The sequence below is a fragment of the Electrona antarctica genome (genome assembly GCF_951216825.1).
Source record: "Electrona antarctica genome assembly, chromosome: 10".
Lineage (NCBI taxonomy): Eukaryota > Metazoa > Chordata > Actinopteri > Myctophiformes > Myctophidae > Electrona > Electrona antarctica.
Window position 1 is genome coordinate 25,473,700 of NC_136791.1, and position 12,352 is coordinate 25,486,051.

General features: G+C 43.6%; 1 protein-coding gene across 6 annotated transcripts; it reads left to right on the plus strand.

Moving 5' to 3' along the window:
* The first annotated feature begins 999 nt into the window (after window positions 1-999).
* ftr14l (finTRIM family, member 14-like) lies at window positions 1,000-10,772 on the plus strand. Of its 6 annotated transcripts, XM_079512197.1 has the most exons (10): window positions 1,000-1,288; window positions 1,893-1,935; window positions 2,376-2,457; window positions 2,980-3,347; window positions 3,548-3,643; window positions 4,021-4,254; window positions 4,403-4,562; window positions 4,907-5,137; window positions 8,214-8,350; window positions 9,740-10,772. In XM_079512197.1, the coding sequence occupies exons 2-10, from the start codon at window positions 1,906-1,908 to the stop codon at window positions 10,133-10,135; spliced, it is 1,734 nt and encodes a 577-aa protein (XP_079368323.1). In that variant the 5' UTR covers window positions 1,000-1,288; window positions 1,893-1,905; the 3' UTR covers window positions 10,136-10,772. The 6 variants fall into 6 exon arrangements, with proteins under 6 accessions (XP_079368323.1, XP_079368324.1, XP_079368326.1 ...); XM_079512198.1 differs by lacking the exon at window positions 1,893-1,935 and having other exon boundaries at window positions 9,740-10,771; XM_079512200.1 differs by lacking the exon at window positions 1,893-1,935 and having other exon boundaries at window positions 1,000-1,251; window positions 9,740-10,771.
* The last annotated feature ends 1,580 nt before the right edge of the window (window positions 10,773-12,352 follow it).

The window sequence follows — 12,352 nt, forward strand, 5'->3', positions numbered from 1 at the left end:
CCTTGGTGTTGTACTGATTTTATTTTTATGGATGTATGAATTATTCCAAATTGAACTAAAGTCAAAATGGACAAAGCTTTTGCATAAAATTTACTTTTTAGTTGGCCATATTCATTGACGTCCACCGGCCATTGAGTGTGAGAATGACCATAGACCAATCATGGCAATTTTTTTCCTTTTCAACATGTCCACATGGTGTCGCCGTTGGCCGTAATTATGAAAGCAGATGTATGTAATGTCTAGCAGAGAATCAGAATAGCCTACTGTCGCCAAAATACGCCATCAGTGTCGTCAGGAAATATGCCGGTATGTTGGTACAAATAAGCCACGATGTCCTCAAAATATGTTGTATAAACTATAAATGACACTTAAATAAAACTGTTTCGTCAGGGTCAGAATGAGTCGGGCAGAGAGTTAGTGCAAAATTGATTAACGAAAATGCAGGAAAATATAGGCCTAAAGGCCTATGTTTGTTTGGTTAAGCCATTGAGTAGAATAGGCCTATCATTGTCCTATAATTATGTATTAAAAAAAAAAAAAAAAGCTTAATCTAGCTATTTATTGAGTTATGTGAAGTTCTACTCAGTCTCTAGTTTTTCCCAGTGGTTCCACGAATCAACCTAGGCAGGCACCGCATTGGCTACAATTTACAAATGACGGTCCTCACACCTGCTACGACGTCACACTGATAAGAAACAGCATGCGCGCGCATAAAGGCAGCAGAAGAACACCACCTCTCATAAGATGCAATGGAAAAGTTCTAACTGCACTCACGTGTAAAACATGCCCCATCAAACTTTCAGATGCTGTTTTTCTCCCAGTGTGGAGGAAGAATGATTAGGATTTTTATTGTGATCTCTCGCCCTTGAAATATATAATCCTTGGTTTCTGTTGTGTTTGAACAATAATAGCAATTAAAAACAGTTGTCCTCAAAACCACACCTCCAGTCGCTGTCATAAGAACGGGAGGTGCGCTCATGATAACGGCAGCAGAGCCTATTTGTGCACGGCTGCACGCGCACCTGCAGTCCAAGTATAATTTATGCTTCGTCCCGCGATGGTGTCGCGCACGCAGACTGTCTACGCTCACAACAGTCGCATCTGCGATGCGATGTGAGCTTGTATATCAGCTGTTCTCTGTGCGCAATACTTTTGGGCTTTGAAGTATAAATGTCTCCTAGGGTGCACCTCACTAGCCAACTCACAAGAGGAGGTTGAATGGACTGAAACCAGCGCTCCCCAAAACAACAGGTTTGGAGATCTGTTGGGAATTGATTACATGAAACAGGTGCGCCCAGTCCCAATGTTTGTAAACAAATAATTGGTCTATAGGGTGAGCTGGCTGGGAGAGATTAGAGATATATTTTGTTGACCTAATTGTGGTATATTGCTCACTGTAAACTTTCATATTGCCTTGCATTTATTTATTACTTAGATTTTTTGGAATGGAATTGTAGGCATATTGTAATATTTGGTGACACTGAAGTAAAGCATTTCAAACTCACAACAAGCTTTGTTTGGATTTGGACGTGAGTCCTTTTAGTTTAGTCAATAAATAGGCTATGCTCTTTTAAATATGATCCATTAAGGGTTAGAGGACGGGCTGGGAAAATCTGAGTCGGGAAGTGATAGTCATCACTCACCCGCCTTAAGCTCCAGTGGAGCTGCTTAGTGGCCAAGAGTATTCTGTGGTTGTACTGGTCAGCTAAAGAGTTAAGTCTTAAAAAGACAAAAGAGTGGCTGCACACACTGATAGCCAAAGAGACGATTATTTATTAGGATGCAGAGTAAAAACCAACGTTTCGGCAGTACAACTGCCTTCTTCAGGGTATTGAACCTGGTCAGCTCCCAGGTTTTAATGTGTGTGTCTGTCTGTGTGTCTCTATGTGCAGGGCGTTGCTGAAAATGAGCACTTGTGCTCAGCTACTACCCTGGGTAAATAAAGGATTAAAATAATAATAATAATAATAAGTCAAATCTTAATCTGAGTTCTAAATAAAGTGGTCAAATAAAAATGTAGAGAAGTATAAAGTATAATTCCCTCTGAAATGTTAGTATGGAAATGGAAAAGTACATTACAACATACCTACTACTGCCTATAGTTACTGAAATTCCACCATCGGTTGTAACATTCCTTTCATCTTCATCACTCCTGAGGCGTTGCAGGTGCTGTCAGGTGTGATGTGCCTCACCCAGATATACTGGTTTGACCAACACACAGTAGGCTTCATAGCTAACATTCTCTCACACACATGCTTCAGTCGCCCAGTTTCACTGAAACTGTCAACATCTAGAGACAACCCTTTTTTTCTGTCACCGGCTCGCTTTGGCCACATCATTTTTGGTATTTGGATCTGTTGACCCTTCCACTGCAGGAGGACAAGATGTCTCATCATGTCAGTACTCTGGACCTGGACCGATACAGCAGCCTGGGGCCAGCCAGGCGCTCCACAGGGGGTAAGCACTAAGCATGTCTTAATTGTTACATAATAATAATCAGCCTGAACACATTTATTTTGTTGCATACTCGTCACAATCGTTTCCAATCTGTGTAAATTAATATGTTGAAGAAATTGGTGATGCACAAGCTTGTGAGCTTATAGGTCGACTTTTTTAAACATATAAACATTTTGAAAGTATAAAATGTTTATATTTTTGGCCATAGTACATTTTTTGATTGGTACCGGTCATTTACGTGTACACCCAAGTTATTAGTCATATCTTCCCTGTAGGAAGAAGGTTGGAAGTCCGCACACCGTTCTTTAAGCTCCCAGTAGTTTATTATAGGATATCAGGAATCAATGTTTCGACCCCTCTTCATCAGGAATATCTTCCCTGTGCAATTTGTTTGTATGTTCCAATGTTCAATGTCAAAAAGACAACGCAATCGCCAATCATTTGTGTGACTAGAAAGACTAAACTAGAATCTCATGATGGTGACAACAACCCTGTCTATATCCACCCACGTCCACACAAAAGGCAGGCCATCGTCTCGCAGCCAGTCCAGGGCCCAGCAGCAAACGGTGGCCGCAGCCGGGAAGAGCGAAGACGTGGTCCTGTGCGACTTCTGCACCGGCCGGAGGCAGAAGGCGGCCATGTCGTGCCTGCTGTGCCTGGCCTCCTACTGCGAGAGCCACCTGCAGTCGCACTACGAGTACCCTGCCCTGATGAAGCACAAGCTGGTCAAGGCCACGGGCCAGATGAGGGAGAAGATCTGCGCGCAGCACGACAAGCTGCTAGAGGCCTTCTGCCGCAGCGACCAGACGTCCGTGTGCGTCCTGTGCATGATGGACGAGCACCGGGGCCACGACACCGTCCCCGCCGGCACGGAGAGGACCGAGAAACAGGTGAGTTGACGACGCTGTGACCCCCCCCCCCCCCCCTTGTGGGTGTTAGAAATGGATCCGTGAAGGTGTGTGGTGCTGTATAAGGTTCTTAATAGTATATATAAGTATCTCTCAAGGGCTAATTTCAAGATTATCATTGCAGTGTGTGTGTGTGTGTGTGTGTGTCATTGACAATAACATTTCTATTGTTTATCAAACAGAAACAGCTGGGCACAACTCTGCACAAATCTCAACAGAGGATTGATGAGAGAGTGAAGAAATGGCAGGACCTGCGCCAGGCTGTGGAAGCAGTGAAGGTGACTGACTGGGTAGCGCGTTGTGTTGTGCGAGGGTGGCACTGGCTTTTTACCCACATGAACCCGAGGACGTCCCTATTATTAGGCGGACACGTCCGGTTAAAATAGGAAGTGGTGGGGAAAAGTACTCAAATTTAAGTAAAAGTATCAATACTGCCATGCTGAAATACTTGAGTAAAAGTACAAAAGTATTGGCATCAAAATATACTTACCAAAAGTAAAAGTACTCATTATACAGAATGTCCAATTTCAAGTTTTCAAATGTATAAAAATCTTTTGAAAATAGCAGATCAATCACTTAACGAGATTGTGTTCCATAAAGATGAGGAGCTATTTCCAGCCCCTGACCTTATCCCGTAAACGTCTTTTTCCGACAGCACTCGGCCCAGACGGTGCTGGACGAGAACGAGCGCATCTTCACGGAGCTGCTGCGCTCCATGGAGAGGAAGTACAACGAGGTGAAGGAGATGGTGACGTCCCACGAGAAGAGCACGGTGACGCGCGCCCAGACGCTGCTGGACCGCCTGGAGGAGGAGATCACGCTGCTGAGGAAGAAGCACAATGACCTGGAGAAGCTGTCACACACCGACGACCACATCCACTTCCTACAGGTGACGCGAAGGCCGGGGCTGCAATGAGCCATTATTTTCTTTTATTATCCCGTTTCGGATTAATAGAATATTTGAAAATATATTTTAAATATATTATATATGTGCATATTAAAATGTGTTATGTGACTGTATTTATGTTGTACCGTAGAGCTGGCAGTCTCTATCGGGTCCCTCTGGGTATGAAGACCTGAACAACGTCAGCGTGGCTCCATACTACTCCTTTGATGCCACCAAGAGGGCCATCGCTGCTCTCAAACTGACCGTGGAGGAAGTCGGCAAAACGGAAATGAGCAAAATCTCTGCTGCAGGTTGGACTCTGACTGATTAGTGTGTTTTTTGTTTGTTTTTTCACCTTGGCGTGGGGTTTGCCAAACTGCACGCCAAGGTGACCTCTCTTGAAGGAGAATGTAATTTATGTCAATGATGGGTCCACCAAACAGACCTATATGGGTCGCATGGTCTCGCAAGGTGACGCATTGTGAGCTTGAAGATCAGCAATGTTTGACTAATGTTCCCCCAGAATATTCGATTCTTATTATTAATCAATTGACCAAAAACAAAATCCCATTTTTACGCACTGACCAAGTGTAATGTTTTTCTCCTTTTTTTGTAAAACCTATACTGTACATGCTGTGTCTCTTTCTCTCCATAGTGAAGGAAGTGTACATTACAGAACAGCTGGAAGCAAAGACCACCAGAAAAGATTCAGTTAGCTTTACAAGTGAAGAGCCGAGGACAACAAGAGAAGAGCCCAGGACGATAAGAGAAGAGCCCAGGACGATAAGAGAAGAGCCCAGGACGATAAGAGAAGAGCCCAGAACGATAAGAGAAGAGCCGAGGGCAATACGAGGAGAGCCCAAGACAAGAGAAGATTTTATGCAATGTGAGTTATTCACCTTGTTTTAACCACCTAACCAATAATTAACCACAACATTTTTTAAACGATTTCGGATTATTATCCCCCCCCCCCCCCTCCCCCGGAATGCAACGTTGTGAGCTTTTTGAGTTTACGTTTTATTTATTTTTTGCTCATAATGACATGCCCAAAATGTGAATGCTGGGACTAGAGTTCGTGTGGTTAACTGTAATTGAAACTTGAGCCGGATTAGACCTTTTTTGGCAGCCTTCTGATCAACTGTTCAGTTGTTATATATATATATATATATTTTAATATCCCAGTTTAGTCATTCCCCATGTGTCCATGTCACTGCCAAACCCTACCGTTTGGTCATAGGGAGGGTGTAGACCGGTGGTTCTCTGCGGAAGAACGCGCTATTCCTCCCAGCTCTGCTGCTGAACAGCTGGCCCAAACACTGAAAACAATTCCATTCAAGGTTTAGGGAACCTTTTCTTCCTCTTCAATAATATCTAAAGCTTGTGGCAAACCACCTGAAAGAGAGAGAGAGAGATAAAGAGAGGCATGCAGTGAAGAACAGGTTTGGTGAATAGAATGAATGAATGACAATGAATGACATTTTGACTGATTGTGCTAATTATAGCTTTTACATTTATAGTAAATAGACTAATGATAAAGGATTTGGCCAAAGCCACTTATACAAATGTCTTAAATACGTTTTAAACTAAACTCAGAATTAGATTTCTAGATTACTCCACACATTTCAACATAGAGTTGATGATACAATTGTCCACTTCGTGTAACTTGGTCACTTCTCTTATCTTTTTGTAATCAGTTTCCTCCCATAAGGTGAGAAAAAGCAAGTAGTGTATTTTTTTCATTCAGAATAATTTTACTGTATTTATTTGATTAACAGATGAACTTTCACTGCTAGGGTGATCCAGTCCTAACCTGACTCCCAGTGTACTCTCTGCTGCCACATCTGGCGGAGTCATGATGAATTCCTGTTCTGTCTATAGAAGTGTCTATTTGTACGTCTCTAAATGTTTTGATGATTTGAACATGGTGGACCCTATTGGAAACAAGTGTAATGCTTAATTGGGTCGTCCACTCACAGTTAACAGCCTTTGTATTGAGTTTGTGCTTGAAATGTACTGTAATTCTGCAAACTGTTAATAAATTCTTCAATCAATCAATCAATCAATCAGTCAGGTTAATCCAGTCCACCCATGACATGGAGTTGGTGATAAAATTGACCACTTCCGTAACTCAGTCATACTTCTCTTTTTTAATCTTATCTTTTGTCTTCAGTTATCTCCAATGACGTGAAAAAAGCTGTTTCACAAGCCTGTTCAGTATGTGTGGTTTTCGAAACAGACCTAAAATTGACATTTTAGGCATTTTGCAGACACTAAGGGCCGATTCATACTCCTATTTTACCGCTGTTTCGGCGCTGTAGTGCCGAAATGATTTCGGCTCGTCAGAAATTTTCAGTAGCACCGAAGAGCCGACTTTAGGACGGTACCCGCCCCCCCGAACCTAAAATGACGTCACATTGTAGGCTCTACAGAGCCGAACCGACTTTTATTCGGCTCTAAAATAGGAGTATGAATCGCGCCTTAGGTCACATTCTCACCTAATACTTCGGTAGACTCGATGCGAATGGGAGGAGAATTGGGACTTCTTGCATATTGAATTTACTGCGGTTTGCCTTCACACTGTCATCCGCAGCAATTGGAAACGCAGCAGGGGGGACCTTTATCAATGTGTTCCATTCATAAACTAGCCTACACAGTGAATCTATGGTGATACAATTATACTCATAACGTGCATGTGTCGTGCCGTCTGGGACTGGACCCCCTCTCTCTCTCTCTCTCTCTCCGCACGCAGCCACGCACTGACGCACTGTTAACAGACAGCAGCGCAAAATGTTTACAAGTTTATCGAGATGTAAGTCCCTACTCCCCACACAGTGACAGCACTCCATGTTTACCGCACGCACAGACAGACAGACAGAATATTCTCTAGGCTATAATACACTGCAGTGTTTTTATGTGTTTCCTTAAGCAATTGATTAATGTACTCGTCCTCATTTCGATCAGGGCTTCAGTCTGCTCATTCGACCACGTCTATCCACGGTAACGGGACATCTTTGCGCTGCGTAAAATATGCCCTCTCCGTCTCCAACTGTGTTCAGCTCCTCACCCATTGTTTGCTTCATTTCCTTTATTTACTGCGGATTGCATTCACACCTGCACAGAATCGTAATCTAGTGCGATTGGAAGCGAAGCGAAACCCCCGTTTTTGCTCGGAGTAGAATGCGGTTCTTTGATACGCATTAGATTTCGAATGAGCTTTCACACCTGCCAAACGAAGTGCACTTTCTGACAATGCCAGCAGGATTCGTTTTAATCGCAGCAAAGCTCTCTGGTGTGAATGTCACCTTAATCCATAGGGATTTACAATAAGCAAGGTAAACACATACAGTACATCAAATGCATAGAGATCATGTATAAGTGCGAGTAATATAGGACCAGATGTAAACCAAGAACCTAGCATCAGTCAAGACGTTCTGGGCACCTCTTCTAGGATGTGTTGAGATCACCCAGTTAAATGGTAATTGGTGCCAATTTGCATGCTTTTATGTGATTCTTTATCTTTTGAGTCAATTTCCAAGTAGGTGGTCATTTTGAATTTTGTTAACTCACTTCCTGTTTTAGATTGTTTTTTGTCTTCTAGGATGTCTAGGAGGTCACCCAAGGGACATGTCTGTCAAATTGTATGCTTTTATGAGATTTGTTTGGTGTCTTTTGAGTCAACTGCCAACTAAACAAAAGTACAAAACGCCCGCAGTCTCCGAGGCTAATTGCCAACAGTTCAGGTGGCCATTTCGTTCAATAGCTCACTTTCTGTTTAAGATTTATTTTTGGGCACCCCTTTGAGGATGACTTAGGATCACCCAAGGGACGGGAATCACGGGATGTCATGCTCGTATCCACCGTGTAGCGATTTTTCACTGTAACTGTACCTTCTATGGGACCTTAGAGGATGACATTCAAAAGTATTTTGTCGAGCAATGTTTATTTATTTTTATTTTTTGCAGACTCATGTCAGCTGAGTGTGGACACCAACAGCATCCACCCCAACCTCCACCTGTCGGATGGAAACAGAAAGATCACCATGAAGAATGACCCCAAGAACTACCCAGAGCACCCTGACCGCTTCAACCACTGGCAACAGGTACCAACTACTTACAATAATTTATACTTTGTCGTGTGATGAGTATAAGCCTTGCCGAGCCATGTGGCCCATAGGGCAGGGGGCCTATCTCCTGTTTCTGTAGCGTAAGGCAGCTTGATGTACAAGTACATCTCCTGGACATGACGCTAGTATGTCACAGGCACTTACGCTCAATACAAACCCTTGATGCTGAGTGCCAGGCAGGCAGACACTGCTGACAATTTATACTCTGATGATGCAATATTTTGGAATGCAATGCAAGCAGAGAGCAGTTTTAAACATTTCGATGTAGATATACTACTCCTAAGAGTAGTATATCGTCTCTCTCGGGTCAGGTGGAAACATCATGTCTCATGTCCAAAACTGATAAGAATTCATTAACATTAGCAAAAGTAGCAGATCGACGAGCTCAAAACGTGTTGCTTCGTGGCACGTTCGAACTTGTGGATCTGCTACTTTTGATGCTCTTGTGTGATGATGTAGTAATATAGTATGATCAAGTAGGGCGATAATTTAAGAAAAAAACACATTAGCCATAAATAGCAGATCTACAAAGTCATGTGCCACACGGGGTTCCATTTAGACCTGAGACGATTCTACAAATGTCTTCTAAATCCTGAGTTTTCTGAAAAATGTTTCTATGTCTATGGTTCTCAAACATTTTCATGTCAAGGACCCCTAAGGGCCTTTCTCGGCCCCACCCCTCTCCCGTTGTTTATATTGTGTTTAGGATCCAAGATGGCCGCAGCACCAGGAGGGGGTGGGGCGGAGGTGAGCGGGTGGGGTCGACCCTATGACCTTACTGGGCTGCATTCAAGACACTTGCCTTGTGTCTGACACCTGACTTGTGTCTGAACACAGCTTTGATGGATGTGTTCTGCCCCCCCTCCCCCCATCAAACAAAATGTTTGGTCAAACCATATGGGCTTCCATTGGAAATGCATTAGAGCGACCATTAAACACAGACACAAGACAGGTGTCTTGAATGACTGAATGCCGCCCAGTAAGGCCACCCCCTCCTGGTGCTGCGGCCATCTTGGATCCTAAACACATGGGAGAAGGGTGGGGCCGAGAAAGGCCCTTAGGCCGCCGACCCCATCTGAATAATATGTTGTTCCAGGGACCCCCAGAAGCAAAGATTTTAGTTAAAAACGTTCGCTCTGAAAGAAAATATATTCAAAGATTTGCACTACATTTTCACGATTTTTCAAAAATAGCAGACCTACAAGCTCGTAGCGCGGCACTTGGTGCCGCACTATGAGCTTGTAGATCTGCTATTTTTCAATAGCTAAAGTATAAAATAATGCTTAGAACACCAAAAGGGGTTCCCGCCCAAAATGAGTTAAGTGGTGCAATGAATTGACAAGTGCATTGATGGATTGATTGCAGGCGCTGTGCAGGGAGGCTCTGACGGGGAGAGTGTGCTACTGGGAGGTGGACTGGCGAGGCACGGAGACGGACGTGGCCGTGGCCTACAGGACGATCAACCGCAAAGGCAACGGAAACGAGTGCAGCCTGGGCTGGAACGACAAGTCCTGGAGCCTCTACTGCTCCGAGTCCAAGTACTCGTTCGTGCACAACAACAAGAGCACGGACATAGCTGCGCCCAGGTCCTCGCGGATAGGAGTGTACCTGGACCACAGCGCGGGAAGCCTGGCCTTCTACAGCGTGTCCGACGGCATGCAGCTGCTGCACAGAGTCCAGACCAGGTTCACAGAGCCTCTGTACCCGGCCTTCAGCGTCTGGGGGTTTGGCTCCAGTATCAAACTGTCGGGACGGCCATAAACCTGCATGTACTGTACGTGGGCCATGAGGATGAGTAGCTGATGTCCCAACCCCCTGGGTCACACAACATTAGTTTTTGTATTGGATTTCCAATTATGGGAACCCTAGATTGCGTTATGTAAGACAGTGGTTTTCAACCCTTTTCATATCAAGTTCCACTATTTATTCAGCATTTGAGCCACGGACGGTGGACCACCGTTCTTAGACCCAAAACTTAGAATATGTTATTGCCCTTGGATACGATTTTGACAACAATTCCATGCTGTGTTGATGTGGTACCATAGGAGAGACAACAGGCAAACGTTTATCAAATTAACAATTGCTCATTCGTGTAGACTTAACTCTTGAGAGTTAAAGATCTAATAAGGGTCCATTTAGTTACCAGCTCTCCATCTGTCCATTTAGTTGGGGACCACCTGAAACTCCCTCAAGGACCACAGGTGGTCCACTGGTTGAGAACCGCTGGTATTAGAGAGCTGTGTTACAAACATAAACAAACCACCACGGTGGTTTTGTCAGGTATGTGACACAGTGTCATTTATTATATTGAGTTACATTTGATGACGTCCGTGTTTGAAGGTAGATTTGTACTTCCTTATGAGTAAAATTAGTTAGTTAGTTTTTTAACTAATTTTTAAAAATAAAAATATATTACTGATGTAGAAGTGTCATGGTATTTTTGTTCTTTAAAACCTTAATGTAAAATGGGGTGCCTGGCACCTGCTGGCCTAGTGGTCCAGGCATATGCCACATATAGGCTGCGTGTTCGAGTCCCTTCTCTCTCCCTCTTTCCTGTCTATCTTCACTAATAACTATCAATAAAGGCAAAAAGCCAAAAACAAATCTTTAAAAAAAAATACCTTAATGTAAAATTAAATTGATCGAAGCTGGAAGAACACAATTGATTGAGCATTTAAATGAGTGATGCGCAAAAGATGCGCTGCCCACTCGCCATCTATCTATTGTAGGCCTTCTATTAGCCAGTTATGCATATTTTATGTGTGTGTTTAAGACCTCAGTTTGTATTTATTACGTTTTATTGACTTTTAAAACTCTAGACCGGTGCCCAGCTGTAGAGCACAGAGTCGGTAACCCTTAAAGGGCGAGGCCGCGCTGAAACAATAGAGCTTCTTAATGAGGTCAGATGTAGAGTTTCTGGCCGGCTCCATATATGAAGATCTAGTATTTCAAACCGTGTGGCTATCCAGGGCCATGATCTTCATATATGGAGATCCAGGTGATGATAGTCAGCCACATATCCATGTGTTGTACCAACTTGGTTCATTTGCAAGTGTGACTCACATCGCGGCACAATGAAAAACAGGTATGGCCAGGGTTCATGGCCATATATAGTGTCTTGAGTGTAGAGGGTTTGATGATGGTAAAAAATAGAGCCATAATACATTTTTCCACCTACTCAAATGTGTTTTGAACCTTCCTACGGAAGCTGAAATGGTTTCATTTATCAACTTCTACCCAATTCTGTTTACATGAGTTGAAGATAATTGCTGACTGAGACATACTGATGTTAAACCACCAGAGGGCAGCACAGTTTTGACGAATTGGTCATCCTACTATCCTAGTAACATTTCACACATGTTTCTATAAATAGAAACAGAGCTCTGAGTCTGAGCTAGCCTATATCCATGAGTGCAACTTATCTATCTCTTCTAGTTTTGTGGTCAACTGACAGTAACCTGCGTCACGTCACCAAGCTTAACTGGCAGAGGTTGGTGAAACTGAGTGACCAGCTCGCGTCACCTTGGTGAAAACCCCACAAAGGATGCGCTTGGTTAAAATGTCAAGCGTCCCGGAACCAAGGATAGTCTAAGAAGGATAAGACGCGAAGACCGTACGGGCGACGCCATGTTGCTTTGGAAGGAAAGAAACATGCGCAGTTGAGACCAAGGAAGCTGAACACGGAAGTGTTGGCTGCATATAGCCCATTGCGCATGTTTCTTTCCTTCCAAAGCAACATGGCGTCGCCCGTACGGTCTTCGCGTCTTATCCTTCTTAGACTATCCTTGCCCGGAACCCGGATCTCTTTCTAAATGAACACCACTGATCTTAGGCCTCAACGCCCTATGCTCAACGCCCCCCACACCACTATCTTTCTTTATATCTTTAGGTGGCCATAAAATAAAAGCTATTTTCACAAACTCTGTTCAAGTTATGTTTGAACTAAACGTGTTGTGAATAAAATACCATAATTGTAGC